Below are 22,796 nucleotides of genomic sequence, written 5' to 3' on the forward strand. Positions count from 1 at the left end.
GGGGGGGGGGGAGGTGTGTGCAATGCATCATGGGATATATGCAAATCCCCCTTACTTGCAGCAGTTAAATAAATGTCACAAATTTTGCCGAAGGGCACAAATTATTGTGGTTAGTGTCGTAAGCAACAACAGAGGAAAGGAAACTTCGATGGTATTGATTTTATGCCGCCTAAGTGAGAAGAAACCCATCCTCGGAGACCCAGGGGCTGCTAGTCGGGACGATGCGATATTTTCGGGCGAGCGATATCTTCGGGCAAAAGTTTACCTCAAGAGCAGACAAGCTTGTAGCTTGCGCCTAGTGCAGACACAATACTAGCGATTGACAAGGAAAGGCTTTAGTTTCGGAATCCTGCGATTCAAACTGAAATGAACAATTGCTCCTTACCTTTGAAATTAGAAAATTTACTTTACTATTTTGTTGCCCTAGAGGAATCAGTAGACCGTTAAAGGCATTAACTGCTTCAATCAAGCTACATTCACTTTGAAAACGAGTTCTGGGTGCGGTCGGAACTCCTTAGTGATGTTTCCTGGCAAAGAAATTTTGCGGAGTGCTGTGCTTGTCGTCATCGGCGGGATAGTTGCATTGTTGGTTTCAAAATTGTTAGAGGGTGACGAAGGAGCGGTAGCTCAGAGAGACATTAGAGAGATCAGAGGAGAAGATGAGTTGAACGAAGATGAGAAGCAGCCAGAAGAACATGACGAGAGGTTGTGCTGAGAAGGTTAGTGCGGTTGTTTCAATATCAAGAAAATTGTGGCAAGGTAATGAGGGGATTTCAAAAGCTTTAATTTTTCTGGGGCGTCATATATGTGGGAAAAGTTTTGTGTCAATACCGAAAAGTAGAAAATGCGCGCTGCTAAAAACTGCCACGCTAAGATTTTTCAGTCGTCATGATAAAATTTTCTAGTTTTATATCTAGCGTTCATTCTTGTTTCATATTTATATTTACGCACGGCTTATTTTGTTGAAAAAGTTGCAAATTAATATTCTAGCTTCATTCTGTTTTCTTTTTCCTGGGACGAAACTCGCCGGGATGAAAACCTCGCGAAGCCATCCCGAGACGCGGCCCTAACGTTTCTTCCTTCTAATCATTAGGGACCTTAAGCAAAGACAACGCGGACGGCGACGGGAACGCCACAAGATCAGGGAAAAGCCAAAAGGTCCACTGCGCATGACTGGCGGGAAACAAGTTGACGTTCTGCGTTCGGGCCCGACGTGAGTGAAGCTCATTTCGCGTTGTCTGAAAACGTGGGTTTTTGCTTTCGTTTCCTCTGCTGTGTCAACGCTAAATAACCCGTGTTACTAATTTCGAGGAACTTTAATGCTTGTTTTCTCTTGTCATGTGAGATATTTCATTTTAAAGAAAAGTCGAGAAATCTGAAGCGAACTCAAGCCACTCGGCGAACATGTGAGTACCGTGAAATATCTTTTTGAACGCAAATGTAAATAAAGACAACTTACACGAATTTCAATCGAAATTTTTCCTTTCGAGAAGTACTCAAATGTCAAATGGCTCATCATGGTGAAATTCTAACACAATTAAAAGGGTAGACACCATTAAAACTTGCGTAGCTGTTTCGATTTTCAGTCGTAAGATCAGTGGTTTACTTAGATCTTTATCAGTCGGCACACTGATTTGTCGCGCCTTAAACATCTGCTGATAATAAGTTCGTTTACCTCATTGTACAACTCAGCGAGAAGGGGCAAGTTGCGTTTGTGGAAGCGAAATTCGGACCGGCACTCGTCGTCTTCAAACCATCGAAGTTAAAATCAGGAAAGGAATCATAAGGTTGGTCGAGATCATTCGACCGGTTTAAATCGTACTAGAGTAGAAGTTCGTGATCGTTTAACACACCTTCATCGTGGATTATCAAGAGCTGATTGCGAACTTCTTTCAATGAAGTGATCCTAGTTCATCTTGATAAACAGAGGACGAATATCGATAATGTCAATAAGCTTGACAGTGCGGAAACCGCGGTTTCCGACGGTGCTGCTTAATGTTTGTGTATTCTCGACATAACCGCGTTCTCTCCCCAGCCCTTTCACAGGTTTTGGCGTTCCCGTCGCCGTCCGCGTCCCCGCTGCTTAAAGTCCCTATTACTCGATCATCACGCGATCTGGCTACGAAACGAGCAGCAGGAGACCCGTATCCATTGTGATATCTTTTGATTCAGCTTTGCGTGAAACACTTACACGTTGACTTGTGATCAGACCGAGTTGATACAAACATCGTGGCAAGTCTTATGTTTTTTTTTTCCTTTTCGTATTAAACTGTTTAAAGTAAGGAAACATGAAACTTCCTTGATCTCATTCATTGATGTTTTCTGTTTTGATTCCAGGGAAATACGGCACAGGAGAGACTTTATGGCCTACATCTTAACACTTTAACCGTTAGAAGTCAGATTTACCTGAATTAACACAATTCCTTAGCTTAGAACACTGAAGTGGGTCATTAGCTGTCGCGGACAGTTTTAATTTAAAGTATTGTCGGTAAATGCTACTCGGTATCTAATTCTTTTCGTTGCGCGTAGATGCTTGTTTGATGCATAGTACCCCACTACGAGCAGTAAGCACCGCGAAACTGTGTTTGTAAATGATACTGCCTTGTTACATGACCGATCATTGTGTTGATCAATGCTATTCATGTGCAAGAACGGTTGTGTTTTTGCTGCCGTGACGTTATGTTTATGGCTCATTCGACGTTGTTCAGCAAACAGTAAATAGTTCGAAGTGAAATATTTTTACACGCACCATTTCATTCAAAGATGAACACCAAGATACCGACTCATGATTAAGTAACTTGGGATCTAACTGCCCCGGCCCTTGGCCGACGTCATACACTCGCTGTTCATAATTTTTTATATTGTTAAATTATATACTGATCACACCCAGCTCTGTTCATTACCGACAAGAAGATACAGCGGTTAAATTTGCTCAGTAATCCGAGAAGCACACTTTTGTAAACAACAGCAAAGGAAAGACGGAAATTTCGATGGCATTGATTTGATTCCATTCCACCTCGTGTGAGAAACGTGAATTCTATTATAATGGTTCAGGCCATACACGCCGTAAGCTTCCTTAGCAAACAGTCTAATTTGCTTACAAAATAAAGAGGTCTGCTTTAGTCAGCTGCTATATGCTTGAATGGGTTTTGAAGATAAGTAACAAAGTCACTGTAAATAGTCAAAATAACTCTGCCCTTGAAGCACGATATTTATGATTTTGTTCAATACAATTTGAACGTTTCAGTCAGCCCCGAAAATTAAATACTTGAAAATGCTATTTCTTGACACCTTTGCGGTCTTTACGATATACGACCAATCAATTGTGTCAGCATTTTTGGTGTTACAGTCACGGGTATTCCCCTGCTAAGGACAGAAAAAGAACTTGAAAGCGATCTGAACAATAGGATACCAAAAAAAAAAAAAAAAAAAAAAAATCAGCTAGGATGGTATGTTGCTTGCAGAGTCCAAACCAGAGAGATTTCTCAGAAAATTTCTCAGTACTCTACAAGTCACCAATTCATTGAAATGAGATTCTTATTTATGGTTATTCATTTCACAAATAACGCTCGTGTCAGCATTTTTGCTCAGGCATGCCAAGGCAAATGATGTAAGACGTCAGGGGTATACCTTAGCTACGGACTGAGAAATAAGTTTAAAATGATCTGGAAAATAAGAAATTAAAAAAGCAAACAATTTTCAGCCTGGATGATATGTTGCTTGCAGAGTCCAAATCAGAGGGATTTCTCGGAAAATTTTCCAGTACTCTACAAGTAACCAATTCATTGAAATGAGATTCTTATTCATGGTTCTTTATGATTGAAAATATGTTTTTCGCTGACCTTTCAGATCCTTTCATAAAAAGTCTTTATAAAGCAAGTGAGATAATTGCTCAAAACTTATCCGCAATTTTTTTCAGCTTAGGTCATGGTTTTATAAGGGTAAACAAATCAAAATTGAGGACTAATGTTATTGAGCAGCTTAGCATAATTCAATATTTGCCTCGTTAGCTATTTTGCTGACTGTAGCGCAGGCTGCGCTTTTCAAAAAAAAAAATGTCTTGTGTCATTCAAAATTATTGCTATTTGTTGGTTTTGTTTTTCCTCAGTTACATTTGTCTTTCTACATCAACCATCATACTTAAAGAGCGGCCGATAATAATCTGTACAAATTGAGCGTGGGTTGCTCATGACTGCAATGTTTTTTTGTACCCAGTGCGTGTTATTTTCAGCACACTGATGATGTCATTCGGTCGTACCAATCTTTCGCGGTCAGCCCAGTCCTCCACGTAGAAGACTCAAAATGGCGCCTGAACGTTTCTCTTACCCAAAGGTTCGTCGAGATGAAAGCGCTATAAATGACTATCATGGCTCGAAGATTTCTGATCCTTATGTTTGGTTGGAAGATCCAGACTCGAAAGAAACCGAGGCTTTTGTAGAACAACAAAATGCCATAACGATGCCTTACCTAGCTGACTGTGAAACACGAGAAAACTTCAAAACCAGGTGAGACGAATTAGTTTAATAGCACGCCGCGAGAAGGAGATGTCCTCTTCGATCCTGTAATGGCTTTGGTTTTACCTGATGTAGCTTTACTCTGATCTGATTTCAAAAATGTAAGAAATTGAACTCGCCAATCTAGTCCTTATGGTACTTAATGCAGTCAAATCATGTAGTCGACAAATATGCTAACGACTGGAAAGCTCGGGGAAACACAATAGCCCCATCAATGGTTACTTGGCTTCTTGTATAAATTTATCACACAAGGCTGTCATTAATTTTTGAGTCACCTGTTACCTTGATCTTCACACCAGTAACCAACTTGTTGTTTTCTGGGTGAACTGTAGCATTAACAGGCGAGTTCACCCATACATGTGACTAAAGATCATAAGCCCATTAAGCATACTCATCCGTAGCAAATGTTACGGGGTTTGTTTATTTGTTTGTTTATTTATTTATTTGCCTTTTTACTTAATGTACAGTAGTATTTATAAATATTTTAATGTGAGGCAAGGTGACCTCTAGAAACCATAAGGCTTTTAGTTGAGGCCACCTCGTACGTAACAATACAGTTACATAAATAGTGCAACAGTGTGCGACTTTGCCAGTTCAGTAATTATTCTTTGAGTTCAGTTATTCTTTCAGTTTAGTTATTATTCCTTGACAACAGCTCTAAAAAATGCCATGTTCGGTACTATTAAAATTATAACATGGCTCCGAGGTTTTCAGGGCAAAATTGCAAATTTAACAAGTTTTCTTTGTCCCTCAGTTTCCAAAAGAGACAAAAGAGACTTGCATACAAAGAAAACACCACTACATGTAAATATAGAGGTTTGTCCTGAAAGCCTTAGAGCCATGTTGGAATGTCGATCTTATGAAATTGAACATGGCCTATTCAGAAGCATAGAAAACTTATGGTTCTGCGCAAGTTTCGATATACAATTCCAGGTTATCTCTATATCTTAATTGTACAATAATTCTCTGTACATTGTACATATGCTGTAAGGGGCTGTTAGATAGACTAGAAAATGTGGTCTCGGGGCTGGCCCCAGTCCCTTAGCAGGGAACACATCACCACATCTTCCATCCCCCTCCACAGGAGAATAACTTGAAGTCCTTAAATAGTGGAATTTAGTTGCCACAGACTCAATATTTTGTAATCTCTTCTAAAGCCAAGATTTGCCGACGTTGATTCGGTTGAGAAGAAAATTCGTCACCATTTCGCCTATCAACTGCGCCATGTTAAATAGACAAGACCATATGGCCTTGGGGTGAGCCCCTAGAAGAAAACACAACAAAACAAAACACAACAGGGGTGTCACAAAATCTAAGACCTTAGAGTGAGACCACTTCCAAAATTCTCTAGTACCACCTTGTACTTCAGGTGGTGCAGTGCAATTTTCAGTTGTTTCCATTCTGTGTTATAGGTTGACAGAACTGTGGGACTATCCAAAGTATGGCTGCCCATTCAAAAGAGGCTCAAAGTACTTCTATTTCCACAACTCTGGATTACAAAATCAAAGGTACGATAACCAGACTCAGATGCTTTTGTTTCTACTTGAAACATGAAAATGACTGTGTATACATACTTTGTACATGTATTAGTAGTATACAATGTTTCCTTTGCCCCCTCCTCCCCCACTGTTGCAGAAGGGTTTATTGTGTGAACCCTACCACCCCCCTTGAATTTCTAGTGTAGTATTACAGTGGAATCCCGATTTGTCGAACCTTCAATTATTCAAACCTCCCATTAACTTGAACCAAAAGTCGTTCCCTCTCCTCAGTCGAACACTGTAATTTTACCCCTGATTTCTCAAACTCTCCGATTTTTCGACCCAATTTTTGTTTTCCTTGAAGGTTCAAAAAAAGCATGAGTCCATTGTCAGTATATTTTAGATAATTTTCCTTTGAAAATTTGGAATACATTGTATGCAATCCCCTACATTACAGTATGTACCTCATAGGAATTTCCAATGACCTAGATCCATGAGGAGGTACATGTACATGTAGCGGTATTTTCTGGGATTAGGTCCTGTACAATATACATGCTGTACAATGTGACATACATGTAGCCTGACCCCTGGCCTGACCCAAACATTTACCGGTGTAAGGATGAGTCTTGGATGACTTGAAAGGCTCATATTGTGTAAACTTAATTTACTGTCAAATGCTGACATTAGGTCTCTGTAATCCTCTCAAACTCTTGCAATGGAATGAGAATTTGCATCATCAAAGATTCTGTTGTGAACATGGATTGTGATTCTGTTTTGATTCTGTTAGGCCTGTGTGGCCCTCTTAGGCCCTCTTAGGTCCTCTTAGGCTCTCTTTCCACGACCCTGGGTTGCTTTTTACCCTGTTTTGAGTCACCACAGCTGGTAACCCTTTTGCAGTCAAATGTTTATTTATTTAAGCATTTACATGAAAGCAGTAGTCAAGCTGGGTCAGCCCCCCTTGCCGGGTAACCACAGCAAAAATGTTCATTCAAATATCTGACAAAGCAACATGTCAAATTTTTTCTTGAGTCGTGGCGAATTAATAGTTTCTCGGGCAAAAAAACAATTTCGAAGTGCTCAGTTAAGCTAAATATCAAGCTGACGACAAACAAAAACTGCAGTCGGTAAAAGTGTTTCTCAAAAATTGGTCAAGCCCAAATTTGGATTAGTTTTCCAAAGAATTGAAAACAAACTGCACATGGTAGAAACTTTTGGTGGTTGAGCTCTCTGTCCTTCACTGCCTCTCCAGCAAAAGGAAAGAACAATATGGAACCAGACATTTCTTAAAAGAAAGTGGAGAAGAAAGCGAACCAAACACGCCTGGCTTTGAGCTGTTTGAGATATTCCGGCTTATTCAATAGCAGGTTTGTGGGTTACGTTTTCCTTTCCACTTCATTTTAAATATTTGATAACTTGTGCATCTAAGGCTGAACTTGAACACATAAATGGCTTTAAAAATGATCTCTGTCACTTTTGTTATTTGGTAAAATAAGCTTAAATGAACAGAAGTGAGACTGAAACATTAAGGAAAATGTCAGAAATGTAATCTTATATTTGTGCATGATGCAGTTTTCCTTTCAAGCAGCTTTTTCTTCAAGAGTTCAATTCACAATCAAGCAATGAGCTTTCGAGCAAAACTAAAACCTGGGAACTGAAATAATTCATCAGGGGCCACTCATATTTGACAAAACTTCCTTTATTAAAGGTCAGAAAAGCCATTACCTCTGTAACATTTTTGGAACAGAAGGATTTCGTATGTAAGACTTCACAAACAGAGATTTGTTAAAGCTCTCGTGTTCAAGTTTTTTTTGCCGAAAGCATTTGAATGGCTTTCGATACCAGGAAAGTTTTACAATCTGAAAGCTTGTGCTGAATTTTATTGCCGTCAAATTGCTAGAAAATTCTCTCTAAAATTTTCGCAATGCATTACTAACCTCGAAAGGCTAATACAGACCAGTTTGTTGTTTTTTTGGTCCATCACTGAGTACCGAGTGCCTTTGTTCAGCCAGCTGACTCGACTCCTGCTTGCTTAAATTTGCAAATTCCTTAGGTGGAGGCACAGCAAAAAACTTAGCTTGAAATTTGGTAGCTCACAGGAATAATATTCCTCATCTTTGGAAGGATTATTAGATTTTTCCATATTTTAGGAGAAGAAAAATAGGAATTATGTTTTCCAAAGTGTCAACATCGATAAAAAAAAATGCTGAGAAAAAGTTCTCAAATAAACAAACTGATGTCAGTGTGCAACCCACGGGCAAATGGATCGAACATATTAGCCAATCAGAATGTGCGCTTTGCTAAGGCTATGTTATAATCTCACAATGGAATGAGAATTTGCATCATCAGAGATTCTGTTGTGAATTGCCTTCTAAAACAGTAGCATTTTCCAAAATTTGCTCCACTGGAGGAAGTTGTTACAGGCCTCTCAAACATGTATACAGCTCTGTGGCATTTGCTGTTAAACTAGAGCTCTGTGAAAGCACTTTGGAAACTACATTGATTAGATTAGCTTTAAATGGCTTATATGTACATGCACAAATGTGTACAAAATTTATATTTTCCATTTAGTGTCATGTATGTCCAAGGCTCACTGGACAGCGAGCCTGAAGTATTTCTTGACCCTAACAAACTGTCTGAAGATGGTACCATAGCACTGGTTGGAAGATCATTCTCTGAAGATGGACAGCTTTTTGCTTATTCCCTATCAAATAAAGGCTCTGACTGGGTCACCATAAAGGTACATTGTAAACTTGTGTAGATGTACAATTACCTAACAGATATAAAATATTGCTGCCTTTCATTTGTGTTGCTCAGAGAACTTGTGGGCTTTATAGTCTGTTTATACCAGTGGAATAAAATATTATAAGATAATTTAAGTACACGTACACTGTACTGTACTTGACTTTTGTGTATGTGTCTTTCTTTTTTTGAGGTGGAGTGGCCTCGTGGCTAGTGCACTTGCCTCTGAATTGAGTGGCCTGGGTAAATTTTTTGGTAATTTTGGGAGGGATTTGCATGAGAGTGACCTGTAACCCTGCGATGAACTACATGTACATGTACAATGTAGAATCCAAGCCTGCAAATAATTTTTGTCTATAAGCAGGTCATTTGTCAGGCCAAAGACAAGTTTTGACCTGACGAAAAGCCAGCAAATTTGAATGGCTTAAAAGTAAAATCAATTGAGTGTAAACTTGATACATGTACTAGCAACAGAAAGGGGACCTTTACATTAAGTCAGGTATTATTTTACAGTTGAAAATCAACAAATTTACAAACGTTTGTACCCCTAGTTTGCCTTCACTCACTTACTCGCACATGTATTCCGTATTTTCCTGTATATCAAGTTTCCCAGAAAACCACGGGGAAATATCCTGCTTAGACAGCTTGTCAGTATAAGAACTGACAATAACATTCAGAGACTTGACATTTGGCTGAAATGAATTCTTCGACTTTTTCTGAAGGCAAGTTTCCCCTAAAAAGTTTCGGGGTCAATTGAAAAAAAATTTGCATAAGTAGATGAAATTTTAATTGGAGGTGGTCATGACTACAAAGCGTGACTAATTTGTACATTCAAAAACATGTCTGTGAACCACCGACTTATAAAAACCTATAAAGAGCTATAAAACTGATTTTTGATCATACGGACTAGAAAAACATTTGGTTACGTTTTAGAGATTTTAAAGTTTTTGAAAGCGATTGCATTCTGATAAACGAAATGTGAGAATTTGGGCTGTGTATCCAATTTGCATAATATTTCAATCGGGTCAAATTACGACTAAAAATTAATTCCACAACACTTGCAGATATTAAACTACGAGAAACGACATAAGAACTCAGATTTTCGTAGTTTTTCAGACAAAGGTAATTCAGATTGAATGGGGCTTCGCGATCTTTCACGACACCACTGCAAAATGTGTAGATTATCATGTAGCTTGAATAATCGACATGACATTTGAGACGATGCATTGTCCGTGATTTCTCAGAAATGGAATAAAAACAAAACTGATAACAAAGCTTTTTTGCGTAGTATTGTGTGGCAGTATAATAAAATAACTTGTTTTATATTCAGTCACAAATTTCTGGTTAAAATATTTTTTGTTTAGCAGAAATGCCCGGTCAGGGTGTCCGACCAGGCTAAGCTTTTACCTGTCAAAACCCCAAAATTACCAGACAATTGTCCAATGACTGACTGTTATTTGCAGGCTTGAGCATCCCATCTTGGGGCCGGGGGTTAGAAATACCCCTAGTTGCTTCATTCCACTCTAATCAGAGACAAGCACTGGACTGATAGACCACTTGGCTCGTACCCTGTAGGGCTTTGGCTTTACCTTTCATATACCTTACCCACATCTTTTTTGGTAATTTTGGGAGGGATTTGCATGAGGGTGACCTCACACAGTTTATCCATAGTTTTAGTTTTAGTTTTAGTTTTAGTTACAGCGGTGCAACCCTTTGGAACAGTTTACCCTGTAACATTAGAGAGTTTGGTTCTTTAAATCAATTTAAATTTTAAATGTTTTAAACACACAGCATTCATGGAAATCAGCTTTATAAGTAGAATATTGTTATAAGTTGATACATGTATAATATTGGGATTAGAATTTTAGGTTTAGTATCTTAGACATTTTATTGGAGTTTATTGTACCTTACCATGTGTAAATAATGATTAAAGATTGAAGATTAAAGATTATCCATGGATGAGATTTCAAAATGCAATGCCTGAGAGTCATGTCTGTTGGAAACAGGAGGTGAAATTAACATCAATCATTCAGTGTGCTAAATTCTGATGTTAGTGCCGCATGAGTGCAGTCATGCTAAGCAGTAATAAATGGTAAATGTAATTTTTTTTCTCAGTTTATGCAGGTGGATGGTAAGGTACAATTGTCAGACTCTCTAGAGAATGCAAAGTTTACCAGCATGGCTTGGACACATGACAATAAAGGGTTGTTCTACAATGTAAGTTCTTTTATTTTGTGTTAATACAAGCTTGTCATTCATTGAAATGATGAAACATTGGTAAACTAAAGGAATGTTGCACTTCATTTATTTTCTTATTGCGTTTCCATCTCAGTGAAACCAGAGTTCACCTTAGCATCCCTACAACTACAGTGTAGCTGTTGAAACTGACTCTCGTGACAGAAAGAACATGCATGCATGCACTAAACAACACCAGGCTCGCTTTTTGAGCTTGGATAATACAAACTGTAATACATTCTTGAATTATAATAATCATCAAATTTAAACAATTTATTATACATACAAGTATAAATAGTTTATTGACCAAAAGAATTGTGGGTTGTCACTCATCCTCAATTGGAAGGCACTACAGCTCTGCTGATTATGATGATGCACTTGTATGTATGTATACATGTGCATTGTGTGATGACGACAATGATGTTCTGTGTTCCAAAACAGTTAGTAATGCATGCAATCATACAGTATCCTTTCATGCAATAATTGCCTGCTTAGTAGTGCTTTCCAATTAAATGATTATATAATTATAAGACTAGTAAATTGTACATAATACATTGTATATGTACATGATTGATTTTTCTCTTGTTTCTGTCCAACAGCGTTATCCTACAAATTCTAAAGCAGATGGAACAGAGACTGATCTAAACCTTGATCAGAAGGTGAGTTGTAAAGGCGATCAACAGTGTAAATGCTTGTTGTTAGATTGTACAGTTGAAAGTGCATTCAAGTACAGTACATGCATGTACTTTAACATCTCTTCCTCTCTCTCCCTCCCTCTGCTTCTTCCCCTCCCCTCCATCCCTTGCTGGTTCTCTCCCTGACTCCCTGGCTCCCTGGCTCCCTGGTGCGCTCCTACCCTCTCCCCATTTTGGGGATCCTTCTCACCTCTTTGATGATCTTGGAGACATAAATATTGCTGAGTCATCATTCTCATTTGTCCTTTAGGGGATGAACAAGCTTTCTCCATTCTTTTTGGCCCTTGCCTCCAGTTGTGGTTTAGAGCCTAAACTTTTGACTTTACAGTCCTCCTCCAGGTGGATCTGATGGAGTCTCTTTTCTTTTTACCCTCTGATGTCCAATTAATTGATTTAGACTTCCCTTTATTTTATTTGCTTGGGAGGCACTATGGCCTAAAGGTTAGTGTGCAACTCTAGATCAAGTGATCAGGGCCCTGGTTGGGGATACTGTGTTGTGTTCTTGTGCAAGACACTTTACTCCCACAGTGCCTCTCTCCATCCAGGTATATAAATGGGTATTGGGGAACTTAATGCTGAGGGTAACCTTGCGGTGGACTACTAGCATCCCCTCCAGGGGGGAGTAGAAATATTCCTAGTCACCCCATGCTACAGAAAGTGGGATAAGCTCCAGCCTGATGGGCCACTCGGCTTGTATACAGACTTCACCTTTACCTTTATTTTATTTGCTCAAATCTTTGTTTTTTTGTGACAGCTTTATTACCATGCACTTGGAACAAGCCAATCAGAAGATGTTCTTTGCTGTGAATTTCCTGACCATCCAAAGTGGTCTATGTAAGTCTTAATTTAAATTCACTTCTTACAAAAATAGTTAAGTAAATGTCATGGCCATCAAACCAGTCTTGAAGACATGTAGTATTGACAATTTGGTTAATGCCAATTATTGGCTCAGTTTGAAATTAATTTTATCAAGGTAAATGCGTGTATTTTGTACAAATTTTCTAGGTAATCATCACCCAGTCCTTCATGTCTTAACCCTTTGTTGTGAATGCAGCCACATTTCAACCTGTTGAGTTAGCACAAAACAACAGGAAGAAATTGTGTCAGTTCACTGGTTATCAATTAGCTGAATAAAATATATGCTGAATGAGTTAATGGTTTTCTAAACCAACCGTTCTGTTTTTCTTGCAGAGGAGCTGAAGTGAGTGACTGTGGAAAATATTTGATATTAACTCCTCATGAAGGCTGTGCCCCAGTGAATAGACTTTTCTACTGTGACCTGGAAAACCACAAGGAGGGAATTAGAGGTGACATTTAATCATTGCTGTAACGTCTTGTGATTGTGAAGAAATAATCAAAGTGGGTGAATGACTTGAATCTTGGAGTGCTTGCAGGGCAGTGCTAAACCCAGGGCTGATTGCCCGGAGCAAGGAAATTTGCTCTTGGGCAAGTGAAAATGGAAGTTGGGGGAACCAATGGGCTAGTGAAATTAGCGTCAGTAGTCTTTTTAGTTGATATAAAGACTGAACATTGTGCACCTAATATTTTTAGTGGGGGCAACTGAAAACTGAAATGTACTGGCCCACTGGGCAACTGCATTTCAAACTTTTTTTCACACCCTGACATGTATGGTTTGAAGACAAAATGGCTAAATTTTGCGACCGACAAAATGTACATGCAGTGTTGAGACACGCTGTAGTTTGGTTCTGGTCACTCAGGTTAGAGGTCTAGTCTTGTTTTAAACTGTACTTCCAAGACTACTATTAACCAATAACATCACACTTATGACAGACAAGCAGTGAGATTTAACTCTTGTTCTCCGCTTTGTTGGTTAGGTTTACTTCCGTTTGAGAAGGTGGTGGACAACTTTGATGCTGAATATGAGGTGATCTAACGTGGAAATCAATGATTACGATACAAGTTTTAAATGAATTACTTCTTTGTCCTGCTCCCCTATTAAAGGGGCTCAGACACGGTTTGCACATTTTGAAAAGTTTAACCTAAATTTTTCAAATTCGTCGTTTACAATCCGTGTCAATCTTCTCCATCCTTGACCATCCTTGTTCCTTTATAGTTTGTTATTATCTCCTTGATGTTTTTCTATCTTAGTAAACTATTATTTTCAGGTTTCCTTCCATTTAAAGGAGATTTTGTACGTGGCCAAAACAAAAGACAAAACACCGTGACTGAGCTCCTTTAAGATTGAAAGGTTTTTTTTTTTAAACAGTTAGGCATGCTAAGTAAAAACAACCCCTGGTAATCGTTTACATTCAACACAATGTGATTTGCATTTTGTGCAGACGTCTGTTTCATATGGCTCAGTGAATTTTTCATCGTTGACAGCTCATTTACAAGTCCATTTCCATAGCTATGTGTACACAGTACACCGTACTCCAGATGAACCCTTTTGTCTTTATCATGAAATTCTGGCCCAACGTCGTAATACGAGACTAATTCAGTGAGATCTGAAAGATGCTGCAGAAGCCAAAATATTATATCTGCCCTTATAGTAAGTACTTTCAGATATACCGTTGTTAAATGTGAAAAAACAAAATGTAAATGCAAATTTAATGTCAAACACAGGGAGTGCTTGCGCGATCACCCCAGCCAGAGGCTCATGAGGAAGTGCCTAAATCTGTTAAAATTAATAACTAAAATACTCTTAAGTGGAAACTTGTGTCATAAAACGCAAACTCCGTCTTTTGTTAAATCGTCTTGGCTACTACTTTGGTGTACTAAGGTAATACACCAAAGTGGCGGACCGACGCACCAATAGATACCGTGAACATATACATGTACATGTACTAAGTTCTGTTTTGCTAATAACTCGGGCTCTGTAAAGTTGAAATTTGGGTCGCTTAGTTATTTCAATCTTCTTTAAAATTTTTGCGTTAAAGAAATGTAAGTACACTACATGTACATTGTATACGTGTATGTAATACATATTGTTTGTGTTTTCTATCTCCAGTACATCACAAATGAGGGAACACTCTTCACTTTCAAGACCAACTTAAAAGCTCCAAGATACAGACTAATCAAGATCGACTTTTCAAAACCTGAGATGGTAAGTGCATTGAAAATAGAAGTAGAAAATGGTTGGTTACAAAAAACTCTTAAACCTACTTTGTTCGTATTTAGTGGTTTTGTTCAAATTCACGAATTATCGTTTAAATTTCAGAAAAAAAAAAACGTTCACGAAAATGTTATTAGTCCTGTAGGGAAATGGAGAAAATTACAGTGCTTCCAAAGATAGGTAGGCAGTGGTATTTGTGATGATAAAAAACAAGTCTTTATCAGCTACCATCACTGTTACTGCCACAAGATACATTGTAATGTCCTGGTTTGTTTTGCTGTCTTTTATTTGATCAAAATTATGCGCATCTTTAGGACTGGACTCAGATCAGTAGATTTTCATCGCTTAATTGGCCATTTGAAAGCTGCGTCCGGTCAGTCGTCTCTTGTCTCCCACTTGCCGTTATTTGTATCGTCACGCAACGCCCCTCCCGTTGCGTGACGACTTCAGTAGAGGTTGAGTAGGAAACTAACTAAAGCCGTTTTGGTGAGTCGTGTTAATTGCGAGGGCTGTCGAGAAAATTAGTGATAGTTTACATGTAAACACCCATGAATGTTTAATTTATTTCATATGGAAATGCGAAATACGAAAACACTTGATTACTGCTGTTTCCTGGATATCATGTTTAACTTTAAGACATACGCGCACATTGTAAATATTTCTCGTGAGTAGGGGATACACCTTCGGCGTAGTTTACTTGAGAACCGTGTAAATGTTATGATGATTTTGCATTTTAACTACAGGAACATTGGACCTCTCTGGTCCAGGAAGACGAGAAAGATGTTTTAGAATGGGTGGCCTGTGTCAAACAGAACTTGTTGGTGCTCTGTTACCTACATGACGTCAAGGTTAGAAGGCAACAAACCTTTGAGCGTGTAGATCATGTACACTTCCGTATTAAGTATACATATCTTGTCAAATTCATCCCAACGTTTCTGTGTAAAATGTATAAACACTTGTATGGAGAACTTACGTGTTCACATGTGAGCTGAATGATAGGGCTATTGTAACTTAACGTGTTTGTTGGTGTTTACAGAGCGTCCTTCATCTTCACAACTTGACAGGCGAAAGACTCATGACTTTTCCTCTCGATATCGGTAGTATTGTTGGCTATTCAGGGCGAAAGAAGGATTCAGAGGTAGGGAAAGCCCGCGGAAACCTTGCTTGGATAATTACGTAACTGCTGCGTTTCCTGTCACTGCCAAAGCTGTCATCAGTAAACAGTCCCAGGAGTAGCGAGGGGTGCCTTTAACCCAAGGGAAGACGGGGATAAATGTCTACCTTGGGTCTCAAAAAAGCAGGGTTCAAGAAAAAAAGGTGGTGTCGCTAAAATGAGTCATAAGTTATAGCATTTGCCCTAGTGTGCAACTCCTCACGAAATTGACTTGTTAGAGCCGTTGACTAACTCGGTCACCTTGTTTTCTTTGTTCTTTTGACTTGCGCGAATGAGCAATCCCCTCTTCAAGAATTTTACTGCAGTTCTTTCTTCGGGCCGATGTCGACGAGTCACACCATCCCCACCCACTCGCCACTTACAACTGACTGTAGTGTCCATACACAAGCGTTTTTTTTGTTGTTGTTGTTGGCCTCTTGATTTGTCTAACATTAACTTTTTTTTTTTCTTTTGTTTTTCTTCAGATCTTCTACCAGTTTACATCGTTTCTAACGCCTGGAATTATCTACCACTGTGACTTAACTCAAGACAATTTTCAACCGAAGGTTTGTGTTTGAACTTGAGTGAATTATAATACATTGCAGTCTGTCATCGTGAGATTCACATACTTTACGGCACCAGAAACCCTCGAGTCTCGTGTAATTAAGTTGTGCACTGCCTGCACAGTCTAGAGAGAATCCTTTCTTAGCTGCGCGTAAATGATCAACTGTTGATTGTGTCGTTGCCATCTTGAAGTTTTTGCACTAACGCAAAATCCAGGGATCTTTTTAATCTCATTATATGTAATTCCAATCTCAGAGATTGATAAGTGACATCCTATTTTTCTTTCTTTTTTTTTTTTTCACGGCAGGTTTTCCGTGCAACAAACGTCAAGGGATTCGATTCCAGTCAGTATCAGACTGTACAAGTATTTTATCCAAGTAAAGATGGAACCAAGATACCAATGTTCATTGTCCACAAAAAGGTGAGTTAAACATTGTTTTATTAGTATTTGTCATAAATTTCACATTGTACAAGTCTATGTTGTTGTTTACGGTGTTCAGTGCGCTTAGCTACACCTAGCTAGTTGACAGGCATGCCACTTAAACTGAAAGAAACAAATATATTAACTAAACATAATAGGCCTAAAAATCCCAACCGGCGGGAGGCAGACCAGTTGGCTGTTTACAAGCATGACCGAGGAGTTGAACTAGGGTCTACCGAGAAACATCTCCAGCTAAGTGGTCAGAGCGGGACTTGAACCCGCGACCTCCGGATCTCAATTTCCGGTTATTGTTTATTGGCTAAGCTTATGAGAAAACTCTCTTTCGAATTGTTAGAAATTGATCGATGTATCTTTCGCTGTAGTTTCGCGAGTTCTCTAAAGTGGTCTAACTTCATATAAGTTATGACGCACTTCTGTAGTGTATAGTATCGCTGCGCGTTCCTATAACTCAATTATTTTTTCGTTTCCTGAAGGGCAACTCTATATACAAATGACAAGAAAAAATGTAGAGCGATGTTACATACTAAAATTGCGTTTATTTTCTAATAGTTTGCTTTCTATAATTCACCCAGAAAACTGCATTTTCTTTCTATTCTGGCGTTACATATTTATGAAATAGAAAACATGTACCGTGTTTCTATCGAGTTATAGAAATACGAGTGGAAGTTTAGGAGAACGAGAAATGTTGTGCGGACACGAGGCGTAGGCGAGTGTTTCCACAACTTTTTCGAGTTCTCCCAAACTGTCACGAGTGTTTCTATAACTCGATAGAAACACGGAGAACATGTATTCTATTTCTTTTAGAAAACACCGCGACGAAAAAAAGGAAAACAACTTATTAACTTTGGTTATCAAAATGTAAATTCTGTTTGCTCGCACCATCATTACGTCAACAGCTCGTGCTAGTTCTGTGTTTCTATCGAGTTTTAGAAACGCGATTTTTAACCAATCAGCGCGCGTATTTTCTTATGACTGTTTCCTAAAACTTATTAGATGTTTTGGTGTGTAGTATCGCTGTATATTTTGACGAGTTGTGCCGTATTTTGACGAGTCCGTAGGACGAGTCAAAATACAAACAACGAGCGAAAATATAAAGCGATACTACACACCAAAACTACTAATAAGAGATTTATTATCCAACTGCTGTAGTCAATAAATTTATCAGTGAAAGACGGAGAGTGTGACAGTTTTGCCTGCGCGCGCCGACCTGTACGGCAAACAGGTTTTCTACTGTACAAATAATTGTACTAACAATATCGCTGTATATTTGTACTGTTATTTGGACGGTATTGGCTGTAGCTGGATAATAAACGGCGTTATTTGTCCTCATACGTGTGAAGTTTGATAAGCATCTTACCTTTTGTGTCAATGGATTTTGTTTATCAGGGTATTGCGCTAGACGGAAGTCATCCACTGTACTTGTATGGTTATGGAGGATTTAACATCTCGATCACTCCCGCCTTTAGTGTTTCACGAATTGTGTTTATGAGACATCTCGGGGGAATCATCGCTGTGCCAAACTTGAGGGGTGGAGGGTAAGTCCAGCTTTTGTACGCCTGGAGACTTATACTAAATCCTGAAAACGTCCCAACTGCCGGTAGACGCCTCTTCTGTGGACTACAAAATTGGCTCCCTACAATACAATAGTCTCACCCAAACATTACTTGCACAATTGAGTAGCTTTACACGCACTATAAGTTGTGTAAAAAACAAACAAACAAGCAAACAAACAAACAAACAAACAAACAAAAAATACAACAAGGAAAATAATAAGTTGTTAATAAGAGCCCAGAGGTAAAAGGACCTCAAGGAGCCGCAAGGTTTCCATCGACTCACTGCAAGGTTTTGCTACAACGGCGCCCTTTGAATAATGAAATGTGATGATGTGTTCTTGTGTGTGTTGTTGTTGGGACACGTCTCCCAGAAAACGCTGCAAGAAGATTACATGTATTTCACGACGTGAGATAAGTCTCCTTGTACAAACGTAACAATGGGTCCAACCCTGAGAAGAGTCTTCTTGTGTAACCCAATAGAGGATTGATTCCTAGGAGGAGATCCCGTCTGTGCAGTGAGCTTAACTGTCTTTTTCCTTTCCAGTGAATATGGTGAAACATGGCACCAAGCGGGCTGCTTTGGCAACAAACAGAATGTGTTTGATGACTTTCAGTACGCGGCGATATACCTTACCCAACAGAAATACACGTCACCAGAAAAGTACGTTAGTCTACATTATAAAATAACTGAGCTACTACGCACGCTCTCATTGGTCGATAGGTGTGTTTAGATGAGGGTATGTAAACACGGTTGTGACGTTTTAGATTCGCGCGTATTTTTGAGACCTATTTTATAAAAGCAATAGAGCACTTTTTCCGTGTTTACATAGCCTCATCTAAACACTCCGAGGGTTGGGAGAATTCTCGAAAGTTATACAAATCCTCGACTACGTCTCGGGTTTTCATAACTGTCTCGAATTTCCCAACCCTCCTCGTGTTTCGATGAGGCTGTGTAAACACGGAAAAAGGTGCTTTGTTGCGTAATAATTATACAATGAGCAAAGGGCAACACCTGTTTAGATCATCTTTTAAAGATGGGGTAATTTTTTTGTCTGATTGCGGTTCTCCATACCACAAACGTCCTGCAAAGTAAGCCATCCTGGTACCTTTCTTGAAATGTTTTTCTCACCCTTCGGCTCGCTCCAACCCACAAATCTCTGAGCCACTTTGAGACGCAGGATTTTTTTTAAATTAACTGGCACCACTATCCTCACTTCTTCCCAAAATTGAGTGCGAAAAGGAGTGAAACGGGGACGGAGAAGAGTGTATAATGTTGCAATGTTAGAATATGCGCTACTTGAAAGCATCTCTCGAACGGAGTTTTAAGTTTCTGTGCTCGTTTACTCGACAGGATAACAATCTGCGGTGGATCTAATGGCGGCCTTCTGGTGGGTGCTTGTATCAACCAAAGACCAGATCTGTTTGGCTGTGCCGTTTCACAAGTACCGTAAGTCAGAAATTTGCGTGACATTATTTTGTGTTGCGTGACTACGATGAGTTTTCGCATTATAGAAAATCTTAATTGAATTTATTTGATCGTTTAACATAGAGTTATGGACATGCTGAAGTTTCACAAATTCACCATCGGCCATGCGTGGTAAGTACCTTCTGTCACTTGGTAATAGTGGTTACGTCTATTTTGTAATCTGTGCCTTCAAATGTGCGTTCCCCTCGAGCAAAATGGCAGCTGACTTCGAGCCCACCAGACAATTGTTATAAAGAAAAAAAGAACATAAAATGACTTGATTCAGAATGAAGTATAACGCGAGAAATAGATCAAGTACGAGGTATCCCACCAAAGTCCTGCCGTAACGAAATTGGAATTCTAGTGTAGTAATTATACGGCGGAATTCTCGTTCATATTTTCCCTTCCCTTTGTCATTTTCTTTACATCTTCGATAATTATTGTTTTTTTTTCAAGGACAACAGATTTTGGATCTCCCGATAAGAAGGAGGATTTTGAATGGCTAATTAAGTGAGTTTTAAGGTTTTTGTTTACCTTTCGATCAATGAAGAGACTTGCACTCAAGTTGAATGGTTGTGTGCAGACTATAAGCTGGACGTTCTTCGTTGCTTTGTCTTCTTAAGCTGGTAGTCTGCACACGCTGGGCCTTGACGTAAGTGACCTGTCAGTTGTGTGATCTCTCTTCTGGCTCAAGTGTTGCTCAAGAGTATTTGTTTCAAAATGAGGTTTTTGATTTCTACAGGTTCATTTTGCTGCTTTGTTACATAAATTCAGAATTACAAATCGAATACAAGTTTACTGCTTCCGTTTTAAGTATGAAATTGCGCTACCGGTTATTAATAACAGATAGTGAGTAACATAACAGTTTACCCTTGTTAACAAAATGACGGTCGCTTCTTGGTGTTTTCGAAGTGTCTGTGAAGAAGATTTAGATAAAGTTTTGAACAACTAGTAGATTTACACTAAAACAATTAGATTATTCGCTCTCGAACTCTATGCGTGATGGAAATCTCGAGCTCATAATCTAATTGTTTAATTATTAAATTGAGTCTGGAAATTTGAATTGTACAGTAGCTACACCAAACAAGTTACCAGTTTCCCCAACAAAGTACGAACACGTTTGTTAGATGGTTTTACAAGGTGGCCGAAGTACAGTATCAGCTGAAACGTGCACGAAAAAGTGATGTATTTGTTAGCTTTTATTTCAGTTGTGGTTAGTGTTTACAGGACATGTTTATTTTCTCGTCAGATATTCTCCTCTGCACAACATTAAGATTCCTGAAAACGGCGCTCAATACCCCTCACTACTACTGTTGACCGCTGACCATGATGACCGTGTAGTTCCGCTACATTCTCTGAAATACATTGCACAGTTGCAGCATTGTGTGGGCAGTTATGAAAAACAGGTGCGGTTATTTATTAATTGATTGATCGATCGATCGATCGATCAATTTATTAACTACAGTAGAAGAGTAAATTCTCAAAGTTCGAAGCTCTAGCGGAAACGAGAAACAGTCAACTGAGTTTTTCTGATACATACATACCGTATTTTCTCTACAAAAAGCCCCCCGTCGTTTGTTTCAAACTTGTGTTTGCTGACTGGGCTTTTACTTCAATTTTAAAGATTATTCGAGCCTGGAGTTTATTTGAGTTTTTATTGATTATTTTTGAGAGCTAAATATCTTATTATTGTACCTAAAGTTTATTATACCTCAAATATACATTCATTGCTCAAGGGTATAGGTACCATAGGATAATGAGTTAAACAAGACCTAAGAAAACTACCTTTGTTTCGATTTTCTGTTTTAGGACCTCCCTGAAAACCACTTTTTAGTGATCGGAGCATGCTCATAAAAGATTTCGTGTTGTCGCTCTTATTTGTGAATAGGATGCTTGTTTAGTCTTTTAATTGTTATTCACATATCTTGGTTAATTTAAATGAAGACTATTCACCTGTCTAAAGGCCTATAAATTTCTAGTTTCAACTCATGGTGTAATGAACTGATCTCGCTTCCTTGCAGACAAACCCACTGTTAATCAGAGTTGACACAGAAGCTGGACACGGATTCGGAAAGCCTACAGCCAAGATTGTAAGTTTTCAAAGTGACACACACATATATATATTTTAAGAAAGACCTACTGACCGAATATGAGGTATCGAATCAAACTGATGAATGTTGAAGTTTGACCAGTGTCCTCTCACCACCCCACCCTGGTGAAAATGATACAAAAAGCAGCAAATTGTCGCGGAACAATGCAAGGCGTGAAATTGCCATCGACTAGTAGCATGGTGTATTCACTCTTGTTAGGTGGACAATGACGAAAAAAAGGTATTCAGTTTTGATCGAATTCCTCCGAGAATAATGTGAGCCTGCAGTTTTAGTAAGACAAGTTGAAGTTGCGAAGCAATGTTACATCTCCACTAGTTGCATGGCGTATTCACTTCTGTTAGGCGGAAAATTAGAAAGAAATATCTTTTTCCGTCCAATTCTTTCCTTCGGCATTGCCGTGCAATGTTTTAATTAACGATAAATTGCCAATCAATGAATTAATTTTCTTAGTTATATAATAAGCTGCTGAATTATTCATTTGTGTTTGTTTGTTTGTTTGCTTTGTTCAGATTGAAGAATACTCCGACATCTACGCCTTCATCGCACGCAATCTTAACCTCCAGTGGCATGACTGACAACACGACAACATGATCTCGAGAGGAGTAATGTTCATTTGAACAAAGAGAGTTTCAACAAACTGTATCATGAAAACCAAATAACTATCCTATTTATGAATGCTTTTGTTTATTTTTGTCATCTTGCAAAGATTTTGTATTTTTGTTTTGATATAATCTTGGAGTAATACTCACAAATTAAATATCTCTTACGACTTTA

At 38.7% G+C, this 22,796-nt stretch overlaps 1 protein-coding gene across 1 annotated transcript; it reads left to right on the top strand.

Moving 5' to 3' along the window:
- The first annotated feature begins 4,233 nt into the window (after positions 1-4,233).
- On the top strand, positions 4,234-22,796 carry LOC145494723 (prolyl endopeptidase-like). The gene is made up of 21 exons (XM_081474288.1): positions 4,234-4,505; positions 5,927-6,022; positions 8,561-8,729; positions 10,847-10,948; positions 11,566-11,625; positions 12,416-12,495; positions 12,853-12,968; positions 13,497-13,546; positions 14,630-14,725; positions 15,478-15,582; positions 15,771-15,872; positions 16,373-16,453; positions 16,759-16,872; positions 18,280-18,428; positions 18,991-19,107; positions 19,798-19,893; positions 19,996-20,043; positions 20,368-20,421; positions 21,161-21,317; positions 21,933-22,001; positions 22,532-22,796. Exons 1-21 carry the CDS (start codon positions 4,303-4,305, stop codon positions 22,595-22,597), a joined length of 2,130 nt encoding a protein of 709 aa, XP_081330414.1. The 5' UTR covers positions 4,234-4,302; the 3' UTR covers positions 22,598-22,796.

Source organism: Orbicella franksi, chromosome 8 (assembly GCF_964199315.1).
Source record: "Orbicella franksi chromosome 8, jaOrbFran1.1, whole genome shotgun sequence".
NCBI lineage: Eukaryota > Metazoa > Cnidaria > Anthozoa > Scleractinia > Merulinidae > Orbicella > Orbicella franksi.

Bases quoted from the DNA above. Each gene is read 5' to 3' on its own strand.
- LOC145494723 (XM_081474288.1), top strand. From the start codon at position 4,303: ATGGCGCCTGAACGTTTCTCTTACCCAAAGGTTCGTCGAGATGAAAGC. The intron at 12,969-13,496 runs GTGACATTTAAT...TTTGTTGGTTAG, and splicing joins CCACAAGGAGGGAATTAGAG to GTTTACTTCCGTTTGAGAAG. The intron at 16,454-16,758 runs GTTTGTGTTTGA...TTTTCACGGCAG, and splicing joins AAGACAATTTTCAACCGAAG to GTTTTCCGTGCAACAAACGT.